Source organism: Wolffia australiana, chromosome 14 (genome assembly GCF_029677425.1).
Source record: "Wolffia australiana isolate 7733 chromosome 14, ASM2967742v1".
Lineage (NCBI taxonomy): Eukaryota > Viridiplantae > Streptophyta > Magnoliopsida > Alismatales > Araceae > Wolffia > Wolffia australiana.
The window spans coordinates 4,508,745-4,536,048 of NC_135848.1; the positions used below are offsets into that span (position 1 = coordinate 4,508,745).

At 43.2% G+C, this 27,304-nt stretch overlaps 1 protein-coding gene across 3 annotated transcripts in view; it reads left to right on the top strand.

The window, feature by feature from the left end:
* The window catches only part of LOC144711748 (ARM repeat superfamily protein), a 69,386-nt gene that overhangs the window by 24,108 nt on the left and 17,974 nt on the right, over positions 1–27,304 (top strand). For 2 of the 3 annotated variants that reach the window (XM_078585771.1, XM_078585772.1), the window contains exons 14-29: positions 1,663–1,726; positions 11,977–12,125; positions 12,205–12,332; positions 12,414–12,471; positions 12,552–12,649; positions 20,992–21,076; positions 21,196–21,261; positions 21,337–21,396; positions 21,664–21,750; positions 21,826–22,012; positions 22,816–22,859; positions 22,937–23,065; positions 23,132–23,263; positions 23,356–23,408; positions 23,503–23,551; positions 25,870–25,928. In XM_078585771.1, coding sequence (XP_078441897.1) covers positions 1,663–1,726; positions 11,977–12,125; positions 12,205–12,332; positions 12,414–12,471; positions 12,552–12,649; positions 20,992–21,076; positions 21,196–21,261; positions 21,337–21,396; positions 21,664–21,750; positions 21,826–22,012; positions 22,816–22,859; positions 22,937–23,065; positions 23,132–23,263; positions 23,356–23,408; positions 23,503–23,551; positions 25,870–25,928 — 1,448 coding nt within the window. Of the gene's footprint in view, positions 1–1,662; positions 1,727–11,976; positions 12,126–12,204; positions 12,333–12,413; positions 12,472–12,551; positions 12,650–20,991; positions 21,077–21,195; positions 21,262–21,336; positions 21,397–21,471; positions 21,520–21,663; positions 21,751–21,825; positions 22,013–22,815; positions 22,860–22,936; positions 23,066–23,131; positions 23,264–23,355; positions 23,409–23,502; positions 23,552–25,869; positions 25,929–27,304 lie in introns of all 3 variants that reach the window. The other variant, XM_078585770.1, reaches the window with a different exon arrangement.

Below are 27,304 nucleotides of genomic sequence, written 5' to 3' on the forward strand. Positions count from 1 at the left end.
GATACTTTAGTCATCACTTGCAGGTCACCAAATCAGATTTGAAGAGACCATCTGGGAGCGTGGTTTGCATTAGACCTTGAAACTCCTAAAACTGTTTGAGCTGCCGTTGCAAATAGAGATGGAAGCAGCTGGTTGGGGGTCGAAGGTCAAGTGATCTGCAAGGATCTGAGGCGGCAGCTTCAGCTCTCGATACATGATTCAATTCTCTTACCCAGTTTGATACAAGATGTACCATGAGGATCCCTAAGGCCATGGTGAGGGACTGTTGGGACAGCATGTGGCATCCCCTGTTTGTCTGTAACTTGCCAGCACAAGGGGCGGAGGATTACCAAAGGATGCAGCAGTTCCTATTACATCTGTGAACCTATGATCAGGGCACAAGATGGGTGGATGTGGTTTGGCATAACCTTCTCTGCTAAGGGTACATATGTTAAAATCAGATGCAGACACTCAAAGGAGGAATCATCGAGCACCAACTCATGACAAGTGGTAAGGAGTTTCAACATCTCCCTAAAAGTGTGGTGGTTTGGGTGGCTGCTCCATAGACAAAGGTTGGTGATGCGGTCCATTAGGAAGCGATGCTACTGGAAGTCCTAACAGAATGTGCTATGTGCATGAGTGGTGAACAAGATTTCTTCCATCTTTTCTTCGAATGCCCATTCGCTCAGGCAACATGGGGCAGCCAGCCTATGACAGGTTGGATGTCTCTGCTGAGGAGGCCTTCTAGGACTCTCTACAGGATGGGTACCTAAGGGGCGAGAGGAATGGGGCCGGCTCTTTGCAGTGCTCTGGGCAATATGGCTATACTGCAATGAGGTTAGTTTCAAAGAACATGAGTAGTAGCTGGTCTGCATAGCTCACAACATGGGGAGTTTAGTTTCTGTTTGGTTTAGATGGCGGTGAATGGTGGATGTGGGGACTCCTCGGGTAAAGGGTGTACTATAGCTTTTCTACTAATGAATCATATAGGGAGGATCACCAATCTGAGGTGATCTTCCCCCTTTTTTCTCAAAAAAATTCAACAAATCCTCTACTGTTGGTTTCTACGTACTTTGTTCTCTCATGCTGTACTGTATTGTGTACAATATCTATTGATGATAAAATTTGAAGTTCAAAAGTCATTGTCTTCTGGTGGGTTTTAAAATTTGTGCAGATGACGATGGGTTGACATAAATATTCTGTTATCAAAATCATGACAAGTGAAAATTTCACAAAATTAAAGTAAACCTTCGTTGGATATTTGGTTGGATGCATCTTTATTAGAAAGTTTGCTTCATTTGGTGGAGAGAGATCTCAATGCTGCAAGTCATTTAATATATTATGGGACTGTTTTTACATGTTAAGTTCACATTTTTTCCATGTTAAGTCTTGTCAGACATTGCTTTAAAGTTAGACATATGATTAATTGGGCTGTTAAGCTTGTATGTCTTGAGAACACAGGTTTCATTCATTATTGTTATCATAGAACATGGGTTCATTGAGTGTGAGGATGTCCTGTTTTCCAGAGTCAAAAGAATGATAACTTTATGTTGTCCTTTTATCCTTTTTTTGATGTTTTGAGATCAGATAAGGTTGCTTACAACAGTTTTTCTCACACCCATTTTAAGTAGTTAAAACTGTTCTTAACATGTCCTTGTCTTCTCTCTTAATATCTTTCTTTAGGTTCATGATTCTGCTGACGAGAGTCTTGCTGCTGTTGCAGGAATGTTTAGTAGCAAAGCAAAAGGTATTCATTTTGAAGGCCAAGATTGATCCTGATATAATTACTGACCTCACATATTTTCTTTAACAGTCAGGAATATTTTTATTTGGAGAAATATAGTCAGGAATATTTAATTTTACTTTACTCTCTTGTGTAATTTTATCTTTAAATTTTTCATAATCCTTGATTTAATTTTGAGTCATTCTTTTTAGTGACAAAATTCTTGAGGTTATGTTAGAGTCCTGATAAGATAACTGATTCATGAAAATCATAGGGCTATAAATACCCCCTTGTAAGGTAACCTTTTGATGATTAATCATTTTGTGGTTTCTTGGCACGAGTAGCTGCATATGGCTGCCGTGAGGGCAAGAACTCCCGATTCGGAAGTTCTTAAGGGTTCAGTTACGTATCTCTCTCTCTTCTTCTCTCTTACCTCTTCCATCTCTTCCATTCTCCTCTCTTTCCCTTGTCCCATTTCTTGATTTTGTTAGATCTACATGGGGTCGTAACAGGTTATTTATCAGTTGTATACATTGTATGTTACTACTCATTCATATCGTACTTAAATATTAATATTTGAAAAAACTGATTTTTAAACGACTAGATTGCCATTTCTGTAATGGAAGCATTTCTGCTCTCATCTCTGATTGTCACTCATTTTAACACTTTTCTCCTAGACTTTCTTAAGCTTTGGTGGGAATGAAGAGTACCTTCTGTTCGCAGTGCATGCTGTTTTATTCTATTTCATTACAATAAAGTAGGAGTTGAACATACATCTTTTTTGTTTTTTATGAGTCTCCTTTTGACCCTAGTTCTAGGAATTTCTTGACAACACTTTGGTGGGCCTGCATACGGTATCCCATGCAACCAGTGCGAGCCCTCAACTCTGATCAGTACCATTGTCTTTCCAGAGGAAGCGTCTCATCAAGCCTTCGAGTCTCTGGCCGATTCCAGTAGGCATCTTGAATGCAGAGAGATAGAATATAGGGATTGCTGACAGGACCGCCCTCAATATAGGGTAGCTTAGATAGATATAAGGCACGACTTGTAGCTCGAGGGTATACTCAAGACATACGGAATTGACTATCAAGAGACCTTTGCTTCAGTAGCAAAGATCAATACCATTAGGATATTAATTTCCTTAGCAGTAAATCTAGACTGGCCATTAAACCAATATGATATTGAAAACGCATTTCTCCATGGGGATCTAAAGGAAGAGATCTACATGGACATTCCTCCAGGATATGAAGATGAAGGAAAACAAGGTAAAGTGTGTAAACAGAAAGGCTTTATATGGTTTAAAACAATCACCCAGAGCATGGTTCCGAAGATTTACTCAAGCTATGAAAAATCTGGGATATAATCAGTGTAATGGGGAACACACATTATTCTTCAAAAATCAGACCTCAAATTTGATTACTATTTTGATAGTATATGTAGACGATATTATAATTACCGAAAATGACCTAGGAGAAATCACACTACTTGAAAAACGCTTGGATAAAAATTTTAAGAGTCAAACAATTAGGACCCTTAAAATATTTTCTAGGCATAGAATTTGCGCGATCAAGTGAAGGTATTTTAACAAAAATATATACTTGATCTTCTTGACAAAAGTAAACATAAGAATTGTCGTATCAGTGAAACACCAATTGAAATTAATCATAAACTAACCATTACTTAGGGTGACCCTAAAGTAGAAATTAGCTCGTATCAAAGAATTGTAGGAAAATTGTTGTATCTATCACATACTAAACCAGATATATGCTATGCAGTCAATGTTTTAAGTCAATTTATGCACTCACCTAGAAACTCTCACTTTCAAGCTGTCAACAGGATTCTCAGGTATTTAAAAGGAACATCCGGACTGGGTATTGCGTACAAAAAAACAGGTAAGCTTGACCATATTCTATATACCGATTCTGACTTCGCTGGATCTCGACTTGACTACAGGTCAACTATTGGATATTGCACTACACTAGGAGGGAATTTAGTAACGTGGAGGAGCAAGAAGCAGAGTGTCGTCTCCAAATCCAGTACTGAAGCTGAATTTAGAGCTATGTCGAAGGGAATTGATGAAGTGATGTGGATTAAACACCTGTTGGATGACTTAAAGATTATGTATCTAAAGCCAATCATTATCCGCTGCGACAAAAAATCGGCTATAAGCATAGCGCATGACCCAGTGGAGCATGACAGGATGAACCATGTGAATATTGACAGATTTTATATACAAGGTCACTTGGAGCAGCGAATTCTGAAGACAGAGTATGTAAACTCCGAAAACCAATGTGCCGACATGTTCACTAAGGGTCTACCTACAAAGAGCTTACATCATCTGGTGTCCAAGCTTGGAATGGCCAACATCCATTCCTGCACTTGAGGGGGAGTGTTGGATATATGTAAAAATATATGCATAAAAGCCTGATAGTTACAGGCCATAACGTATTGGGCCAACTAGCCCAGTACCCGATCTGTTCAGATAACAGATCAGGCCCGTAACGGCTAGTCAAACTAGCCGTTATTCGCCGTTGAACTGGTCGTTACAGGCAAGGCTATTTAAATGTATACATATCGCAGAAGAAATGAATGTATGTTTTTGGTTTACATTCTTCTTATCCAATCTCTGAGTCTTCTCTTCTCCAAGAAATCAGTACATTTGACAGGTACGCTCATAACTCCCTCTCGGCGTTATATTATTTCTTTCAGTGCCTCCGAACGTTTTCTCCACCGCCGGGGTTAGATTAGTGATAGATAGGATTCTCGTTCCGAAGGGCTAGGATTTCAATCGGTACGTCCTTGGTAGGGACCATCGAGGGCGTGCGCATTAGCGGCAGTAGACGAGCTCACACCGTCGGTCTTTAACCTGACTTCCAGATTATCAGGAGCCTAGTGGCATTCCCAGGTCTTACTTACCGTGACTTAGTGTTCGTTGGTGTCTATCGACGTCGGGTGACTATCTTCTCATCGATTTCATCATTGCATCATCACTTGCATTAATCTACGTAAGTCGTCTCCACTACATGACATGACTGCCCTCACCCTCCCTGAGGTGTAACACAAGCCGTTCGATCCCGGTGTCTGTCATATTACATTAGTGCAGGTGGCCACTACTAGGACAAACAATAAGAGTACTAGCGGGCAGCCATGCTTGACTCCCCTTTGCGGGTGGATCCATCCTCCTTCCCCCCGACCATTGACCAGGACAGAAAATGAGTGGGACGTAACGCATCGCCTCACCCAGGACACCCACTCTTTGGGAAAGCCTCGCTTCGCATAACAGACCAAGAAATCTCTAATCAAGTGAATAGGAGACTTTCATTAAGTCAACCTTCCATATAACGCCGCCCTTTGCCCCTTTTCTCTTCCATGCTGATACAATCTCTCCCGGCACCACCGCACTATACACCAGTTGCCTGCCCGGAATGAATGCCTATTGGAAGGGTCCAATTACCTCCCTCAACCAGTAAGTCAGCAACTTGGCGATGATGAGGTAGATGGAAATCGATTGCGCAATTGCCCTAAAATCTCCCACGTTAATTGCACCCGTTCGTTTGGGCAACAAAAGTAGGTGTGATCGGTTGAGTCTTTTCACGCCAAAGTTACCTCGCCGGAACTCGTCTAATGTATCCATTACCTCAGACCAACCACATTCCACGCTTAAGAAGAAGACTGGGAATCCATCGGGGTACAGTCCTTCTCCATTTAATCCGTGGATCACTTCCAATACCTCTTCCATGAGGAATGGCTTCACTGGCTTGGCTTGTTGTTCTTGCATCACCTTGTTGTTCTCCACTGATTTCGAGCCCCAACTTTAGTTACCGATCTGCATTGATCAGCAAATGCTACTCCAATAGCTTGTGTCCCAACGAATTCTTGGTCCCCCCACTTGCACACGCAGTATTTGGTTTGAACACCGCCTTCCATTCACCATCAGATGGAAAAAACGAGAGTTGGCATCCTCCAGCTAAAGTTGCAGCAAATGCTCCTTTTGACCCTAGTTCTAGGAATTTCTTGACAACACTTTGGCTTGACATCCCTCCAAATGCCGATCTACTTTCTCAACAACCTTCTTCTCCAAGGAATGGATAGTATGGGTGAAGAGATGTATCACATCGCACTCCTGCACGGTGCTGGTAAACGGGCGACCGGAAGGCAGCCGAATACAGCCTCAACGAAGAGTGAGACAAGGCTGCCCATTGGCACCGCTACTGTTTGTCTTGGCAGTGGATGCACTCGCAGTTTGCACTGAGCAAGCGTGCACAAAGGGCCTACTGCAAGACTATCAACTATCCGAGCAATCAGATGGAATTCCCCTGCTACAATACGCTGATGAGACCACCTTCTTCATCGAAGGTTCAATTCAGGAAGCCAGAAATTTATCCATACAAATTGATCTTTTTGCAGATTTCTCGGACTTCAAATAAATAGGAGCAAATCAGCTTTTTGTAACGGGCTCCCGCCAGAAGAGGAGGCACAGTGTGCGGAGATTCTAAGAACACCGATTGGATGACTTCCAATGAGATATCTTGGCCTACCACTGACGAAGGGGAGGATGAAGAAAGCTGATTGGCAACCATTCATTGAGAAGATGGAAAGACGACTAGAGGGATGGCAAGCAAAAGTGCTATCGAAAGGGGGACGTTTGGTGCTGCTGAGGTCAGTCTTATCATCCATTCCAATTTTCTATCTCTCAGTATTCAAGATGCCCACGGGAATCGAGAAGCGAATAAAAGGCATGATGAGGCGCTTTCTATGGAGAGGATCCATGCCAGAACAAGGGGGGGGGCGTGCGATGGTGGCATGGGATATGGTATGTCGTCCCGTAAAGAGAGGCAGTCTGGGGGTCCTACACATGCAGAGTATGAACACGGCACTCCTAACTAAATGGGTGGAGCGAATAATGAATCCACAAGAGGATTTGGTCATCAATTTATTGCGTGACATCTATGGTAGGGGACTGAATTGGGACAGAATGGCAGATCCGTATCATGGAGCATCCCCGTTCTGGCAAGGGTTGAGGCTGGTTTTTCCAAGAGTACAAGGTTTTTTCTCGGCCAGGGTAGGCGATGGGACGGCATTCCGATATTGGAGAGATGCATGGTCGCCATGGGGTATTTTTAGTGAGATATTCCCCCGACGGTGTGCTCTTGCCCAGGATCAAGATGCCCACGTGCGTAACTGCTGGGAGGGCGCGTGGAACCCGATCATACATGGGGCCTTATCTGACCAGCGTGTGTCCGAGCTCATACATATGCAGCAATCCCTATTACAGTTACGACCAGAGGAGGGGAGAAAAAGACAGGTGGGAGTGGACAAATGGCCCCTTCTCGGTTCGGAAGGCTTATACGATGATCCGACAGAAGACAGGGTATTAGTCAGCGCATGCAGGTTCATATGGCTTTTTGGATGGCTGCTAGCAAGGAAAAGATTAATGACAAGAGTCTTTCGCAAAAGGCTATACCCAGATACTTTGTCACAATGCGTGCTATGTATGAATGGGGAGGAAGGTTGCAACCATCTTTTCTTTGAATGCTCCTTTGCTCGCACGGTTTGGGCCAGCCAGCCACTTTCAAGGATGAAGGTGACATCTGAATTGGCTTTTTGGGACTCGGCACAGAATTGCGCGGGTAGAGGAAACAAGGACGGTGGCTGAGCTCTAGCGGTGTTGTGGGCCATCTGGTTACATAGAAACGAGGTGTTGTTCCGAGGAAGACGGGCTTCTACAGATGGAGTAATACATGAAGCGGAAGGAATTATGGCAGCATGGTCCTCCCAAACGACGGGAGGTGAAGGGAGATATTGATGATGACTGAAAGGATGGTATAGGGCCTCTATGGTTCAAATGGGAAGTTCACCGATTCATCGGGTGTTCATCCATTGTTATAGTTCAAAAAAAAAACAACCTTCTGCCCGTCTGTGTTAGTCATGTTCCCCCTTGTCAATGGAATGCCCAAATACCACATATGTAGTCTCTCAGTCGGTGTTGCTTAGGCCTTTACACCCTGAATCTTCTTGGGATATGATAAGCCCCTAATGGGGACTTACCATACGAAGAGAAGACGCATGAGTAATACCACACGTGCGGAGTGATGTGGCACTTTGGAAGCCTTGAATAAAGTGCGGGAAAAGCGCTGGTGGAATAAAGATATAAAGAGGAGAAGCGACATTTGGTTGAAGCGGGAAGAATCATTGTCAGACGTTCAGGTACGAGGAGGGAGATTCTCCACTGAGGAAGTTGTTGGAGACCAATCCGGCCACCAGCTTCCAAGATCCTCACAGGAGAGTGTTCTCCGTCTTACTCCTTGATGTTGTTCTAGTTTTACGGACCTTCCGTAGACTAGGGTGTGATCTTTATTCTGTTATACCGAATCACTCATCCTGTTCAGTTCTACTCCATATAGATTGGAAATATTACCACATATCCGAGATCTACGTGTTGAATCACATTCTTTCTATTCTCTGTTGTGACGCCATTGGTTAGATTCTTAATAGGATAGTCCACTACTCAGCAAGGCTTACATGGTCTGGTTGATTTGAAGTCCAGAAAAATATGCAAATAGGTCAAGTAGAATGGACAAGATCCATGCTTCCTCCACTGAGCCTTCTGTAAAGAAAATGGTGTCATCCGCATTCTATAGTAACAAAATGCTATCAGGGTAGCTCATGGTTTGGTCACCCCTAAAAAGTTCTCGAGAGCATGCTTGAATGCTTCACGTTGTGGGGGTATTCACCGCAAGGACAAATAATAACGGGCCTAGTGGGCATCCTTGCCTGACACCCCTTTGAGGGTTGAATTTTCCCTTCCCTGGGTGTCTGCTCACTAACACTGATAAGAATGAGAAGTATTGCAGCGCCTTAGCCACATAATCTATTCTTTTGGAAAGCCTTTTCTTTTCAGTGATGCCCATAGGAAATCCCAGTTTAGTTAGTCCTATGCCTTGGTGAAAGTGACCTTTAACGTTAACCCCCTGGATCCTCTCCTCCATGATTCTAATATCTCTCCTGCCCCCGCTACTGTGTCTACTGATAATATTCTCCCGTATGAATGCTGATTTGGAAGGCCATACTTTGTCCCTGATTCGCTCCCTCAACTTGTCTCCCAAAACTTCTGCAATAATTAGGTAGATGGAGTTGGACAGTGAAATGGGTCTGAAGTCCTCAATTCTACCTGCTTCCAAATATATGACATGTTGATTCTCCCCATATTCCCCTTCTGTCGGTGAAATTGTTCAAAGAGGACCATCACGTCTGGCCTGAACAGCTCTCAGAACTCCCTAAAAAAGAATACCGGCTGGCCGTTTGGGTCAGCGGCCATTCTCAATCTAGACCCTTGATTACTGCCCTAATCTAATATAAGTAAGGTCTAGTAGGTTCTGCCTGTTCCTGATTCACCATCCGTTCCCCCTGCCACAAAACTTCCACCGGTTATGTTTTCCCGTCTTGGAAAAAGACTGAAAGTGTTCCGCGTCAGTGTACCTTACCAACTATGTCCCAAAATGTTCCTGGTTCCCACCATCAGTGGTTCTTCAGTCCTCGGTCGTATGCTTCAAGAAGGAAAAATCTCGTATCAGTCTCTTGCCCATAGCCATAATTTCCTCAATCGTTGCCTCCAGTCCATCTCCAATTTACTGTCCTTCGCAACAACTCCCCTCCACTTCATCCGTTCTTTGGCCTCTTCTTTGGAAAAAAAATAATTTAATATGTCCTCTAGATCATCCTATTGTTTTATCCTTGTTAAAGCTTCACTTTCTCCTCTTCTTCCTGTTTTCCTGTCTATGCTTCTAAAATATCACATGGTGTTGCCGCCAAATTTAATTCTAGCCGCAAGCATTGCTGTCTCAGATCCAAGCCTACCTGTAACTACGATCTGTCTCATTTGAAATATGTGAACCTTCTGTATGTCTCATTTTCTTCCCACACAATCGATGTATGATCTGATAGTGGCTATGGAAGTGATTTCACGTCTGCCAGTGGGAACTGCTCCACCAACTCTACTGAACTTAGGAACCTGTCCAGTCTAGATCGCCTGCTGCATCCTGTCATGTTCCTCCATGAATACATTCAGTCCACATGCCCCATTTCTTGTAGGGATGCCTCTGCTATGAACAAACAAAAGTCTTTCGAATATGGATCCTGCCCTCTTGTGTAATTGGGTTGGTCCCTCTCTAAAATCCCATTGCAATATCGCCCTAGGAGCAATGAGATCACCAGGTCAGACAAATCCCTCCATAGGGCAATCCTCCTTGTGGTGTTCAATGGACCACAGACTGAGACAACGATTATTTCAAAATTGTCACTCTACCTTTTGATGGAATTCCTTGGTAGATCTCAAGAATTCTTGAATCAAGAATCTCAAGAAAATATAATAGCAACCAAGAAAATCCCAGATCTGTGTTGTGAAGAGGGAAAACTGGGAATGTAGAAGAAAGTGTTGTGGAGAAGAGAGCAAGGATAGAGCAGGAACAATTCTAGAAGAGATAGAGGTGGATCAAGGCTGGATCGGCCTCTCTCCTCTGGCGTAGAGAATCTCCCACCAGCCCGCGCCCTTGCGACTGAGAAAAACCAACTCGATACCCTTCCCCCTTTTTCCCTCTTTATTTATAGCCTCCCTTCCCGCCAGTTATTGAAACTTTCGCACGTGCTTCAGGTGACCCGTACGTACGACTCTTCGTCTTTCTCTGGTAAGTCTTCGGAAGGTGCTTATCAGCGTGTGACGCCTTGTCTTCTTTGATAAGTTTTCAGAAGGTGCTTATCACCTTTTCAGTTTGATTGCTTCAGCAAATTGACCTGTCTAAGTACCACTCTCAAGAACACTACCTCATTCCAAGGTACCACCACTCTCCCAGGATTTCTGACTACGTAAAGTGCATCCCATTGTGTTCTGCGGCTTTGCTCATCTCAGAGGCGAAGAATGTTCCATGAAACACATTTCATGGGTGAGCAAATATTCTCCCTCCCTGCTCTCTATTGGTTTCTGTCCTGCCACAGAAGCAAACTCCTTCTCTTGGCATTTTAAAAGGTCCTCCCTCCCATTCAGCTCTTCAGCCTGCTCTCTTGCCTCCTTGTTAACAATCTCTGTTCCCGTTTCCCCAGGACCGGTTGCCACATCTTTCCATGTTGAGGCAAACAAATGATATTACACTCTCTATGACTTATTGTCATGAGGTCAAATCCTAAGCTATGAACAAAACTCAGATCAAACGCGTGCAGGCCTCAACGCTTGGGCAGAAAAGCCGAGCAGCCTTTTCTTGTATGGTGGAATCCTCTTGAGACATCTTTAGATTGCTTTGTGATTAAGGAGACAAGGTAAGGCTAGGCACCATACATGAATTGGGTCATTTTATTATAAGGAACGGGATTATATTGTAGGCCGTAGCCATTACATGGGGGAAGATTAGGGATGATAGCGAAGTAACGAGATGAGGTGCAATGCGCGCCTGGGTAGTGGCGCTCTTGCGCATTGAGGCCCGCTCCCCACACGCACGCCAACTGGTACCGTGGTTACAAGCGTGTCCTCGCCATGCGCCCATGGGTCATGATACTCAGTGCCACAGCCAGTCCGTCACAGCCTTGACGTTCCACGTGCTACCGGCACCTGTGCTGACACCTCCACGCTCGGGCCGCATTGGCGTCGTCGTGCTCGGTGCCCCAAGCATTGGCCCCGCATGCTGCAGCACTACACGCAGGGGCACCACGTGCCCCGCAAATGTCTTGGCGCTCTTTGCGCCAATACCTTATTCTCCTGGCGGGATGTCTCCTGTGCAGCGCCCTGCACATAGCGCTCATGCCTGCGTACCTGCGCAATATCCGTGCGCAGTGGCCGCACCTTTGCTTCCCAGCCTACACAGCCCCCCACGTGCATCCTCAGCGGCCTGCCCTGATCCACTGCAATTGCGCGCCGACAAGGACAGGCACCTAACAGGTGTTGGCTTCAAAAAATAAGGGTCGAATTTCACCACTCTTGATGCGTGCGGTGTCCATGCTTAAGGACTTAATCCACTATTCTGAGTCCAAGTCCACAGACATATCCTCACAATTAGCACACATGCCTCTGTGCAAGAATGCCACCTACTTTGGGGCCTTACACTAATCCATATGAGTGGGGGGATCACCAGAGAAGACAACCCTGTTAACTTCAAAGATAAATGTAATATAATGATTGAAAAGGTAATGACGATCAACTGCAGTTTTCACTCATCTCATGGCAGAGTCATTAGAATTTATTATGTGAAATTTTTCTTCAATGATGATGTTTCATTTTCTCACCTAAGGTATTGAGTGGAGCCTGGAAAACGATGCGTCAAATGCCACAGTGGTTGTTGCCAGTGAGGCTCATGCGATTACATTGGCAATCGAAGGTTTATTAGGCGTTGTTTTCACAATCGCTACTTTGACCGATGAGGCTGTGGAAGCTGGTGAGGTAATAATTGAAGTATTTCTTTGCTTGCATTTACCATTTGAAATCATTAATTTAGGGCTCTTCTGAATTTCATTTTCAGCTTGAGTCCCCTAAATGCACCACCTCTTTACCAAGAGAACCTGCAGGAATAACAACAATCCTTTGTTTGGCAATGGTTGAATCTATGTGGCTGATCATTCTGGACTCTTTATCTCTAATTTTAACAAGGTCAGCAAATCAAACTCATTCAGATAGTTAAAAAAATCTTTTATTTGTCTTCTCTTTGTATAAATGTTAATGAGTGTGAAGGTCACATGGAGAAGCGATAATGCTGGAGATACTTAAGGGATATCAGGCATTTACCCAGGTAAACTTTCTTTTTCCATCGTTTAGTGATCCTTGCATTTCTTTTTTATAAATTGAATGGTTGATTGATTCTTTTTTCAGGCATGTGGAGTTCTCCATGCTGTTGAGCCTTTAAATTCCTTTTTGGCTTCCCTTTGTAAATTTACAATCTGTGTCCCTGGTGAAGCAGAAAAAAAAAGGTAGCCTCTGCTTTTAGCTTTTCAACCACGTGTTAACATGGATGTTTGATAAAATTTGGAGAACTGTGTTAATTGTGGGAGATGGCTTAGAAATTAGTTGTGATTTCTGCAGTCAACTATTATTGTTTGTTTTCTCCTCAGTAATGGATTTTTATATGCGTATCATAATTATTGCTTCAGACAGTTGTTTATTTTTACATTTGTATTCTTTTAGACTATATCTGGTTATTTTTACATTTGTATCCTTTATGCAGTTTGTTGGACACTTATGGTGTTTGACTCTGGTAATTCTGGTGTTACTTTCAGTTAAACAGCTTCTAAAAATATATTATTTAATCTACTCTGTTATCTGTTTTGCTCCATCTTCCCCTGTTTCCTCCAACTCCCTACTCCATCCAATGGAGCCTTACATGGAGTTCAACAAGAAGGATTGATGATGAATGGTGGGTGGGTGGACACAGTTGAAAATGGATCTTAGTGTCCCATGAGAGCTGGTTATTGACACACTTCTGAAAACTGCCCCCCTCAAAAGTCTCTCTTCTCTTTTCTCTCTCATAAGATTTTATGATTTCCTTTCCCCTCTTCCTTACTCTCTCTTCAAAGCAACGATCTGTCTTTCTTCATTACAAATTTCACATTTTTTTCTCTGAAGAGATTATATGATCTTATCTTTATACCATTGCCCCATGCTTGATACCTATGATATTAATGAAATCTCGCAGCTCTGTAGTAGGGAAACATGCTATATTGGTTAAAACCTATAGCATAACATCAGCTCAAATTTTGTGTCCTGCATCACAAAGTATTAAGAGGCTTATCAACAATTGGCACTTCTATTGTGTTAGGTCATGGAGGATACTTAGTAGGGTTTAAGCTAACTAATGGGCCCGAGGCCTTGTACTCTGTAATAGCCTAACCCTAGGAGATATTAATAAAAATAACTACTTCAGGCCCAACATGGGCCGCCTAACTTCCCACTAAGGGCCCATTAAGGGCCCATTAGTGTAGGCCCAGTAGGGCCTAATATATGTTGGGCCTGACCACAGTCAGGCCCAACTCTCCAACGGCTGAAACCCAGCCGTTGGAGAGTCCAGCTGCTTTAAAAGCAGCTGGACCTCTCTGTTTCAAACAGTCATATATTCAAAATATATGACCGTTGGAAACAGAGAATATTCCTTAGGAATATTCCCTTTCTAACAAGTGAAGTTTTTCTTCTATAAAAGGGGGCCCAGTTCAGCAATAAAAATTATTCCTTCTTGCCCCAAATTCTTCTCTCTTGTTTTTTCTCTTTCCATTAAACACATGGTATCAGAGCAAGGTTTGATCTGAACCTAGTGCAGCCCTGATTGAAGCCCTATGAAGCCCTGATTGAAGTCTCCATTAGAGCTCTGTTCGAAGCATTCCTGAAGCACTGTTTGAAGCCCTGTTCGAGGCATTTCTGAAGCACTGTTTGAAGCCCACCAGAAGAACCAGAGCCACAGCCAAAGCAGAAAAGGAGGCTGAGGAGCTGGCTTCCCAAGCTGCCTCCACTCCAGCTGCTGCCCCAGCAGCCCCTGCCGCCATGCAGTTCACCACACCAGTCCAGGGAAGGCCTGTCCTACCCGACCTGGACATGCAGTACCATGGCCTAAACGGCCAAAAATGGATCACTATGGTACAGAGGGCTCTCAAGGCAGCCTACCTTGGGAGACACCTGACTGAAGCTCCGTCAGAAGACAAAGCCGGTTGGGAAGTATGGGAGTCGGAAGAGGCTCTCATTATGAATTGGATGTTGAAGAATATGGAAGACGAACAGAAGGATGACTACCTTCTGATCGACGGCGTCAAGGACCTCTGGTTAGAAGTCAACAAGTCATGTGCAGAAATGCACAGCGATTTTCGGGTCTATGATCTCCGCGAGCAAGAGCGGACGCTAAAGCAGGGAAATCTGACGATCTCCACCTATTCGGCCAGGCTGAAGGCGATTTGGCGGAATTAGATCTCCTGTGGCCCACAGGTGATAAAAATTCCCCTCATACCTCCGTGAAGTAAAATTCAGAACTCTGCAGTTTCTGATGGGCCTCAATTCAGTGCGAGACCCTCGAAGTCAGCTGCTACACCGGAAAGATTTCCCACGCTAGCAGAGGCAATTTCAGAGCCCCAAGGAACATAAAGCAGGAAGACATTGGCCAGCAAGGGAGCATACACCTCCAAACCTACCGTTGCTGCTCACTAAGCGAAAAAGCAGTCTCAACCTGGGGCACCACCACACCCCGTGGCACCATCTTCTCAGCAAGCCAAAGCCCCTCCAAAGGAAGGTAACACCTCAGAATTGATCTGTGGGTACTGCAGAAAGCCAGGGCACATCAAGCGGGACTGCCAAGGCTGGCGTGGAAGGAGGAGCAGATCAAGAAAGGGACCTGGAACCCAGGTCAGCAGAAGAAGGCCTACGTGGCCAGCGAGGCGACCAACCACCCTCCACCGAGAAGGAGGAATCAGGGAGCGACATTCAGAAGCTTATTCAAGCGGAAATAAGCAAAATCCTGCAGAAGATGAGCTCAACATCCTCGTGCAGTCTGGTAAGTGTTTCGCATTTACCACTTTTACAAATACTAAATCAATTTCAGTATCATGGGTGTTGGATTCAGGGGCGACAGATCACATGTCACCCCACAGGTCCTTATTTCAGACTTATGAGTCTGAGAAGGGGAATCTTAAAGTTTTTACCGCCAATGGTGGAGTCCTACGGGTAGAAGGAAGAGGAACAATCCTCATTAAAGGAAAAATCTTGCAGGGTGTTCTTCACGTTCCTGAATTAAAGGCAAATCTTTTGTCTCTAATTCAGCTAGTGGAGAATACCGGGTGGCGGTTCTCCTTGGATTCTGACTGCTGTTTTTTATATGTAAAGGACACCGGACAGAAGATTTCATCTGTTAACCGGAGAGGTGGTCTTCTCATGCTAGATGAATCACGGGAAGGAGAAGGGCAGTCGATGGTCTATACTGCCCAGAACGAGGAGCGGGTCATCCTTCTTCATAGGAGACTAGGACACCCCTCATTTCATATCTTAAAACAGTTGCATCCTCATATGTTTAAAGGAATTCCTTTTGAAAATTTAATTTGTGAGAGTTGCCAATTCGCGAAACTCAAACGATCCCCATACGTCAGTACGAACCACAGAGCCTCCTCGGCCTTCGAGTGTGTTCATAGTGATGTATGGGGCCCCTGCTCCATATCTGGTTTATCCCACCAGAAATGGTTTGTTCTCTTCGTAGATGATTTCACAAGGTATACATGGGTATATCTAATGAAATCCAAGGCAGAAGTACCATCTATTATTCTGTTATTTTGCGAAATGATTCAAAATCAGTTTGGGAAAAGGATTAAATGTTTGAGATCAGACAACGCCAAGGAATACTTCTGTGGAGAAGTAAATAACTACATGGAAATGAAGGGAATTGTTCATCAATCTTCATGTGTGAATACTCCTCAGCAAAATGGGCTTGCTGAAAGGAAAATTGGCCATATTATGACATCGGCCAGGGCACTCCTATTTCAGGGAAATTGCCTAAACATCCCTGGACCGCGGCAGTAGCTACAGCCACACAACTAATACATAGGACAGCGTCAAAGACATTGGGCCTCCCGGCCCCAATCGACCTATTATCCGCTGAATTTCCTAACATAACATTAAAGACTAACCTGCCGGCCAAAGTATTTGGCTGTGTTGTGTATGTTTATGTCCACAATGCAAGTAAATTGGATCATCGGGCAGTAAAGTGCGTATTTTTGGGCTACTCTACCATGCAGAAAGGGTATAAGTGCTACCATCCGGAGTCAAGGAAAGTGTACATCTCTGCAGATGTAAGATTCGACGAGGTCAGGATGTTTTATGAGACAACAGACAGATCCGGGGACTACTTGGAATCAGAGGAAGGAGATGCCGAAGGTATGGAGTTTAGTTGTTTTTCCCATAGGGATAGTGCAGAGGAACTTGAAGAGGGCACTGTGCCGGATTTGACGGAAAATGAGGGACCACGCCCGATAGCCGACGCCATAAGTGAAGAACAAATACCAGCAGAAGAACCAAACCGAAGCAACTATGGATGGCCGATTGCGGTTAGTAAAGGAACCCGGAAGTGTACGAAGACCAAAATCTATCCGGTAAGCAACTATGTCTCCTACAGTCGTTTTTCCCCAGAATACACTCAGGTTGTGCAGGCTATGATAGCTATGTCTCTCCCAAAGAACGTCAGAGAAGCTCTGACATCCTTAGAATGGAGAGAGGCAATGGACGAGGAGATGGAAGCACTTAAGAAGAACGGCACCTGGGAAGTAGGCCCTCTCCCTATGGGAAAAAAGGTAGTAGGTTGTAGATGGGTCTTTACGGTTAAGTACCATTCAGATGGGTCAATTGCAAGACACAAAGCCAGATTGGTGGCCCAGGGGTATACGCAATCATATGGGATTGACTACAATGAGACGTTTGCCCCGGTCGCAAAACTAAACACGGTCAGAATCCTGATTGCACTAGCAGCAATCTACAAATGGAAACTACACCAGTACGACGTGAAGAATGCTTTCCTACATGGAGAACTTGAAGAGGAGGTATATATGGCACAACCTCCTGGATATCAGGTAAGCGACAAACCCAGCGACGTCTGCCGCCTCAGAAAGTCCCTATACGGACTTAAGCAGTCCCCCAGAGCATGGTTCGGTAAGTTCTCTCGGGCCATGTTGACAGCAGGATACTTCCAGAGCGAAGGAGACCATACACTTTTCATAAAGCACGGTAAGGAAGGTAAGGTAGCAATATTAATTGTTTATGTGGATGACATAATCATAACAGGAACGATGATTTAAGAAATTCAGAACCTTGAAAGGTACCTGTCTTCATCATTTGATATTAAATCGCTTGGACTTCTAACGTATTTTTTAGGAATTGAGGTGGCATACTCAGGGACTGGGATTGTACTGTCTCAGCACAAGTACATTCTAGATTTGTTGAAAGAAACCGGTAAGCTGGACTGTCGTCCAACCGCCACACCAGTCGACATTAATGTCAAACTGAAGGCACAACAGCATGAGAAGGATGCTCCGGTGGACAGGACCTCGTTTCAGAGGCTCATTGGTAAACTCCTATACCTCAATCATACGAGACCTGATATTGCGTTTGCAGTTAACTCCCTGAGTCAGTTCATGAACGATCCACGGGAGTCTCATCAAGGCGCAGCAGACAGAATTTTAGCCTACCTGAAGGGAACTATTGGACAGGGACTGTACTTCCGGACAGGAGGTGAGCCTAGTGTTACTTTATACACTGACTCTGATTATGCAGGGTCCTTTGAAGACAGCCGCTCTACCTCCGGGTACTGTAGCTTCCTCGGTGGCAACCTTGTTACATGGCGCAGCAAGAAGCAAAAGGAAGTTTCCCTCTCAAGTGCCGAAGCAGAGCTTCGAGCCTTGAAGAAGGGAGTCTGCGAGGGCATGTGGCTCCAAGGCATCCTGAAGGACCTACGCTTATATGACGGTAAAGGTATGATTTTGCAGTCAGACAGCAAATCAGCCATTGCGATGGCGAAGAACCCCGTCCAACATGAGCGCCTAAACACGCACGAGTGGCCAGGCATTACATCAAGCAGAACATTGACGGCGACACATAGTCCCGCAATATGTTCCTACGTTGGAACAGACCGCGACATCTTCACGAAGGGCATCCCAGGCCCACAATTCCAGGTGTTGGTGTCCAAGTTGGGCATGATCAACATCTATACCCAACTTGCGGGGGGGTGTTAGGTCATGGAGGATACTTAGTAGGGTTTAAGCTAACTAATGGGCCCGAGGCCTTGTACTCTGTAATAGCCTAACCCTAGGAGATATTAATAAAAATAACTACTTCAGGCCCAACATGGGCCGCCTAACTTCCCACTAAGGGCCCATTAAGGGCCCATTAGTGTAGGCCCAGTAGGGCCCATATATTAGGCCCAGTAGGGCCTAATATATGTTGGGCCTGACCACAGTCAGGCCCAACTCTCCAACGGCTGAAACCCAGCCGTTGGAGAGTCCAGCTGCTTTAAAAGCAGCTGGACCTCTCTGTTTCAAACAGTCATATATTCAAAATATATGACCGTTGGAAACAGGGAATATTCCTTAGGAATATTCCCTTTCTAACAAGTGAAGTTTTTCTTCTATAAAAGGGGGCCCAGTTCAGCAATAAAAATTATTCCTTCTTGCCCCAAATTCTTCTCTCTTGTTTTTTCTCTTTCCATTAATCACATATTGAAAGAACAAGTCTCTATCTCTACCACCCGAAAGGTTAGCTCAACCTTTGCCCTATTTATGTTTGGGAAACCTCTACCTGGATGTTACGGAAGTCCTAACATATGCACAATGTGATCCCGTTATGGTGATTGTGGATGGATAGAGCAATTATAGATGTTCCATCCCTCTTAAGCATACCTTTTCTCCCAAAGTATTTCTTATGTCCACGCAAGGAGATAAATTACATGACTCCAAATTTCAATCCTTTTTATCACAGAACTCTGGATGAGAAAATCGTATACTTTGTAGAGAGACATTAAATCGAATTTTGTAAAGAGATCTCCATAAGGGCATCTTTGCTGTTTTTCATTTGGTTCCTATGTTCCTGAATGCTAAATTCTCACCTCCATAAATCCTCATTTTTCCTTAATTGTATCAATAATTGTTTTTAAGAAAATTAAGGAAGATCACCAAAAATTGGTGACCCTCACAATGTGATAAATAGATATGATTGTTAAGTACACATAATGCCTAGAACCACCTTGCCTGTTGCCGGCGGCCCTTCAAACCATGTAGAGGCGAGACTCGTTCTTGCAGATTACCTTGTTCCTATGTGTTCATATTGCCCAGTGCACCACGAAGGGTCAACCACGCCCTCTCGCCTTTGAGTGCACCACCTAGTATAGAGTCCCAGAAGGCATCCTCTTTGGAGACATGGGAAACATTGTATTTTGCTTGTGGGCCTTCACTGTTTGGGTAAATGGAATTCAAAGAAGCGATGGACATAGTCTACTTTGCTGCTCACTGTTCGGGTAAATGAACTTCAAAGAGAGGTTTCTAGGAACCACACCTTCCTGACAACATTCGGGAGGAACTGATGACTAAGGGGGTAATTTGGGAAGAGAACTTACTCCCTCTGGACTTGCTTTTGGCAATTGATAAAATAAGGTTAGGGGGTAATAGTGGTTGGATTGACCTCTTTGCAGTACTGATGTGGCCCTGGTGTCGAGAATAGAGAGTAGAGCCCCATGCCATGTTTGCCACAGAATATTGAAATTTATTTCCTTCTCTATTGGGAGGTTCATTTTTTCTTGATTACCACAAACCATGTATCAGATCACCTTAACTTCTGTTTTCAGACTGCAGAAAAGGGATTTTCTTGCACTTAAGGTGTTGAATGAGGACTCTGAATTCAGATTCCTACCTACATTTTTGACATAATTAATCTGTTGTAGAGCAAAAAAGCTTGATACTTGCTATTCGAGGAAGACTATATCTGGTTCCAAATTGTCGTTTAAAATTACTCTTAACTTTGAAACCCGAACTGCTCCTCCAAATGTTGTGAGATTAGATGTACTTGGATCATGAACCCCAAGGACGGCCTCGCCATCAATATAATAGGTGATAGCTATGATCAGGGACTAAACTGGAATAAAAAAGCAGCCTTGTCTAGAGGGCCATCAGCATTCTGATAGGGACTAAGACAGATTTTCCCTCAAGTTCAAGACCTTTTTCCGGCCAGGCTTGGTGATAGCTCGATATTTCAGTATTTCTTGGATGCTTGGTTGCCCTGGGGCTCACTAAGAGAGACATTCCCAAGGCTATTCATGTTGGCCCTGCGTCCAAATGCCACGGTGGGGGACTGCTTGGATGGCGCATGGTGCCTGCCGACCACTGGCTCTGTGGGACCAGAGGGTGGCAGAACTCTTGACCATGCAGGAAGCCCTGAGTCAATAGAGTCTAAGACCTGGGTAACAAAACAGCTGGGAATGGACAATCTCTTCATTTTCCATCCAAAATGCATATGAGAGGATCCGAGAGGGACCAGAGGAGGTGCGGATGACTACACAGGCATGCTGGGCTATTTGGCATCAATAAATTCCGCTGAAAGTAAAGATCTTCTGGTGGTCATTCTTATGAAGAAGACTTATGACATGCACCTTTCGTCAGAGGATGTGCCCATACACATCAGTGTCTTTCATCATCTGATTTCAAATTTGATAGCTTGTGGACCTGTTTTATTTCTCGTTCATTCAGAGATTTGTTACCCCTCTAAAGTTGTGTTATTCCTGACATGTACTTTTTTATTGTAAATTTATCAGTAGTCAGCCTTCATCAGCTTCTAAGAAGTCAGAACTCTTGGTTGATCAGAAGGAAGGCATTGTCCTCACACCAAAGAATGTGCAGGTGCTTCTTTATAGTGGTTGGTAGCTGTCCATTATGTACTGGTTGAAGTATCTGTTTTCTGTTGAATATAACCTTTAACAGTGGATTTGAATGCGCTATGCATCTTACCTTTTATGTAGGCATTGCGGACTCTGTTCAATGTGTCCCACCGCTTGCACAATATTCTTGGAGCATCTTGGGTTTTGGTATGCAGTCTGTAATGATGTGCCAAAAAATGGTTTACTGTCTCATGCTGAAATGAATTACTGGATATTTTCTAGGTATTGGAGACTGTTGCAACTCTTGACCGGGCTATTCATTCACCACATGCTTCCACGCAGGTGATTCATAAACATTTACTTGAGACATTAGCTTCTATGACTACATCGTTCAAAATTGGTCTTCCTGACTTGTAGGTCACCTTACTTTGTATGCATATGCTGGAACTTTATCTTTTTACCCATGTATGTATGTTATGGTTTTGATATTTTAATAAGGATGGTTGCCATTCCAAAAGTATGGCTTTGACTTCCTCACTCTCTTTGTTGAATTCATGATTTTATTGCTCAGTGTTACTCTGTTCCTGAGTTGCAGTATTGTGTTAATAGGAAGTGTCAGCATCTGTTCCTCGGTTAACTAGAGAAACATCTGGACAATATACTGACTTCAGTATCCTTTCTTCTTTAGACTCCAAGGTTAGCAGAAATGGTAACCCTTTTGCTTCTCTTTTTGCCTTGATTCAGTCTTCTAACTAGTTTCTTGGGCTATAGCTATTTGAGAGCTCAGCCCTCATGGATGTTGCTGCTGTAAAATCGCTTCTTTCGGCATTGCACATGCTGTCCAATCAGTCTATTTCTGTGAGCTCAGGCGGCTTGGGACAAAGTTCTTCTCTGCAGCTTAGCAACATTTCATTTTCAGTTGAACGAACAATCCTGATTTTAGAAAACAACCTTCACAGTTAAGTTTCCCGATTTTAAGCTGAGATATTTTAGTCATTTTATATGTTTTATGGAATGTCCATTAATTTATTTTTCATGATTGAGCTTTAATGGTTCAATTAAGTTTAAAATACATGACGTTCAGTGACATTACAATGAATATGACTCCTAATCTTGAATATTCTGTTTATATTTTGGTAACAGTTGTTAATAAAACTTCAGATTGGACTCGGCAGAAAAAAGTGGTTGAAAGGAAAATCAAGAAGCATCATTGTAGATGTTGACGTATTGCCGTCCAGTAGCTTCTTTCCGATGATTGAGCTTAATTTTTGCATTCTCAGGTTCATCAATGCTTGAAGTGCAAGGAAATATGGATTATGTTGCCCAATATGGGCTAGAATGTTTATTTATACTCTGGTTGAAATATTTTGGACCGCAGATTGCGCTTAGCAGACAAAGATTGTTCACAGGAAATAATGGAGTATCAGTGCTATTTATAAATGCATTAATCTTCCTCTCTAAGGAAATTGAAAATTTATCCCTTACAGAGATAAGGCACAGAGTGATATTGTTAATAGTTCACAAGACAAGCCAACACACCTGAAAGCCAAATCATGTGTGGTCAAAAATTTATCTCGTTTTTTTATAGATCTTTTCTTTTACCTAATGGGACGTTTGAATATCTGGGGGTAATTAAAATTTAAAAGGTCTTATTCTGCATGTTATAATATTCTACTTTTATTTTACTAACGTTTGACAATAGATAGTTTCATGCCTTGTTTTAACTTGTGGAATCCTCTGTCCTTGTTTGTTTTTTTCCAGGGGTAGAATCTTTGTGGGATCAAGTTGTTAGTCATTTCCTTGAGGTGATCCAATCACCAATTACTTTTCAAATGCCTCCATGTGGTTTACCTCTCCTTAAACATGACTTTTGGTGTTGCAGCTGAACAAAAATCCCAGTCTTCATGTACGCTCTGTGGCCTTGGATGCCTTGGACAGATCTGTTTGTTCTGTATTGGCATCTGATAAGTTCCAGAATGCAGAACTCAATTTTCGTCAATGTGGAACTATGGTGAGACTAATGTCTCTGAAGGATTTTTATCAAAATTTTCTTCATTAGCTGTACATTATTTTTCAGATTGAGGATGAAGATTTAGCTTCAAGCATGTTTGAGCGCTCAGTTTTGTCACCAATTCGGTATCTTTATACATCTAGTCAAGCTCTGGATGTTCGCTCAGGGTGTTTGAAAATCCTTTTGCACGTTTTGGAGGTAAACATAGTGCTTTTTTAGAGAAAAAAGTACATGACCAACCCATTCTGTTCAACCAAAGAATAATCCTCTTTATCTTGCTTTTCATTCAGAGACATGCAGAAAAATTATATTTTAGCTGGACTGAAATTCTTGAAATGTTGAGGTTTGTATCATAGTAACATTTGGTTTGGTTTCCAACAAACCGGGTCACGGTTGTCCTCTTGTTTGAATGTTATCTGCCATTTTCTCTTTATTAGGTCTGTGGCAAGTGCATCAGAAAAGGATCTCATACCACTAGGTTTTCAGGTGTGTTGGCTTGTCTTGTGAACTATTAAGTAGGTTTTTTTTCAGAAGGAAATTTATTGATGAATAATCAGGTGTAGATGGTACATCAGGGTGAAATTCTCTGTTCCCTTTTATGTCTTATGCAATGATCCTTGAAGTATTCACCTTCTTGTTCATAACGTTCTTGATTCATTGGGGAAACTCTCCTTAGGATGTTGCCAGTTTTTTTTCTCTAGTCCGTCCATTTTTTTGGCATTAGGCAGTAAAAGATGGCAGTTGATGATGAGGCATATGATGGCCGAAGGCAAACGGCTGGAGATTCCTTTAGAAGCATTTATGAGAAGATTATTTTGGAAAGGATTCAGGTCAGGGAATGACAATCGGGTGTCTTTGGTCTCTTGGTATGTGGTTTACAAACCCCTGGATTAGGGGGGGGGAGTTGGGGTGTTACACCTGCAAACCATGATCATAGTGTTGCTAACATAGTAGAACTTGGTTTTGAAGATCTTGAAGGAAAAATTAAGATATGGAGCTGAATTGGGAGCATTGGGTGGTTCCAGTTAGAAGGACATTAATAAGATCCCGTCAATGTAGAAGATAGAAAGCCCAAGAATTCTCAAGAAAATGAAACAACGTTCTGGGGAGAACAATAGTACTCAGACGATCCCGTGGATCTATCGAACGAGGGCGGAGAAATAAGGAAAGAAGTCCTGAACAGAGATGAAAGATAAGAGGGAAGGAAAACAAGAACTAGTAGCCAAGAACAAGGCCGGGTCGGCTCTTGCTCCTCTGGTCAGGATTATCTCCTGCCAGCCATCTCGCGCACGCGATGTCAGCAAGGTCTTTATTTATTCTGTTCTTGATTCCCGTCATTTTTATTATGACCTCCACACATGTCTTTACCAGTCAGCATGTGAGGTCTCCCTTCTCTTGTGCCTTCTATGATATGTCTACGTAAAGCCCTTATCAGACATCTTCTTTCTGCCATGGCATGACACAATTTCCCTCCAATCTGGTAATTATTTGAATCAGGCTGGAAGGCAGGCCGTTTTTTTATATTTGCTAGATTATTGGTTGGCCTGAGGCATGTAATGGGAGGAGTTTCCATGGCAATTCATTCTTATACAGAACCCTCAATTGACGGTTAGGGACTGTTGGGATGACACATTGAATCTAAATATTGGAGGGTGTTCTATTGGATCAGAGGGTAGGAGATCTGTTGGGCATGCAGTAATCTATATTAAATCTGAGATCTTTGAGCTGTACACAAGATGGCTGGGTGTAGAGAAGACTGTCTTGGATGCCTATATGAAGATCAGAGACGGTCAAATGGAGGACTTCATAGCCATTCACGCCAATGGGCTTTTATGGAAACATGAGGTTCCCTCGAAGGTGCTAAAATGGCGGCGCATTGTGACACCGCAACAGAGCGCCTATGTGCACCAGGTGCGAGGAAGACTATTCTCACATTTTCATCGAGCTTCATTTGTCCAGGTGATATTTTCCTCACATAAGAGCCCGGGGTGAATGTGGCTTTCAATGCTGGTGCTCAATCTAGGGAGGCGCATGCAGGAGGCATATGGAGTGGGGAAGGCTCCTAGCACTTATATGGGCAATTGGCTGCACCACAATACCATTGTACTTTAGGGAAGGGATGTCTTGACAGAGCGTCCTAGATGATGTGGAGAGCTTTGTTTCATACTGTTCAAGAGGGAGTGAAGGTTGCGGGAGGGCTAATTTGGTCATTTATGTATTTTATCTTCATGTCTTTATTAGCTTTGAATTGATCATAGATCACAGGTGATCTTATTTTTCTTTAAAAAGATGGTAGTTGAGAGCACAGTGTGGTCTTACCTTTTATGTCTATGCGCAGGGAGATTGTCCACCATCACAGTACATTCAAAATAAAGTGTCCAGCTCTTTAAAATCAGAACTGCTATGTGTATGTGAAATTAGATGGAATACATTCCCAACTAACAGTTCATCTATGATGAGCATAACGTGCTAGAAATGCAAGATTTTTCAATGTGTTCTCTTAGTTTGGACCAAGGCTAACTTTTTTCTTCAAAAACAAATTAGCCGTGGTCAGTCGGTCTGACATCCTTGTCAGCTATGTTTTTAATTCAAACAATTGGTTTGATTTTTGAAATGTTCTTGGCAAGTTATGGCCCAGTTATTCGCTAATATAAAGAAGAGTTTGTTTATCTTGATCTAATTAGAGGTCCACTGAGTTCTCACGTTTCTAGTTCAATCTTAAGTCATTAAAGTATTTTTTGATGGCTTATTGAATTATGGAAATGCCAAAGTCCAAATTATTAACTTGCAGGCTTCCTCTGCAGAGTGTACGCGTGATCATGAACGATGAACTATCAACTATACCTATTCAATACCTAGACACGTATGTTTCTTGATTCTTTCATCATGACTATTGGGAACAACTTGTTTGTCCAGTAGTTGTTTCATTTTTATTTCAATCTAGTTGTTTCGTTTTTATTTCTATGTAGTTGTTTCATTTTTATCTAGTCAATATTTTATCCGTTCTGCATTTTTGTTTTATCAATACTTTATAGGGTTGCCATGGTGAAACTATAGACAGATAAATATTGAATCACATTTACTATCTTCAATATTCTCTTCGTGGAAAGAACATCCCTGAGGGGGGAGGGAATGGGTATTCTTTGTGAGTAGGCATTGCTCAATAATTTGGACTTTGTCAATAGAAAAATAAAAAGAAATATATTTGTGTTGACAGGGTGAAGGGAAAAATCATCCAGTACATTGGTGAGCCTCTCGATGTAAGAAATAGATATGATCAATAAGTACACACGAGATCTCATGGGCCCCACACCCTCTGGTTGCGGCCCTTTAAACCTTGAACAGGCAAGAGTCGCAACAGCTTGTACAACACTATCCAGCAATGCCTCCTTTGCTTAAAGATAACCTCATTCCAATGCAGCCATATTGCCTGGAGCACTGCGACAGTTGACCTTCTTCCTCCTACACCCTGGTTGCACCTCCTTGTATAGGATCCCAGAAGACTCTTGGTAGACCAAAATGTTTGGCTGGAGGGCCCATACTGGCCAATCAAAGATGCATTCAAAGAAGAAATGGGAGTAGTCTTCTTCACCTCTGTGCACACAATACATTCTTTTTTTTTTGAATGAGATAAGGAGGACCACCTGGAACTGATGACACAATACATAACATGCACACTGTGATCAATTTGGCTCTCCTTTCACCCCCTCCAAACCAGGACATTCATGTATTCACATCATGGATGACACTATCCGTTGAGACGGTCCTCCCCTGAACTCCGCCTCATTTCGATGCAGCCAGATTGCCTAGAGCTACAGAAATCAAGCATCTCAACCCTTTGAGCAAGTCAACAGAAATCAAGCATCTCATGACATGCTCAAAGGGTTGAGATGCTTGATTTCTGTTGCATACCGATCAGCTCTTGGAACCGTGGCTCTGACAAGGCCCCCCGAATATTGGGCTCCAAGCTCTATCCCAGCATTCTCTGATTGTGGCCTGCAAATTTTGCAAATTATCCATCCAATATCGAAAAACTGAACAATCTCCAAGTTGACATCAATAAAATCGTTGATATGGGGGAAGACTTGTCTCATACCGCACCAAAATGGAGACTCCACTCAAAATATAATCAAGTGCCTCCCAATAAAGCGTCAAGCTATACCTGTCCTCCAGGACATTCAAAACCAGATCCTCTTCTGCTGTTGTAAATATCTCCACCCATTTGGTCAACAAAGCCAA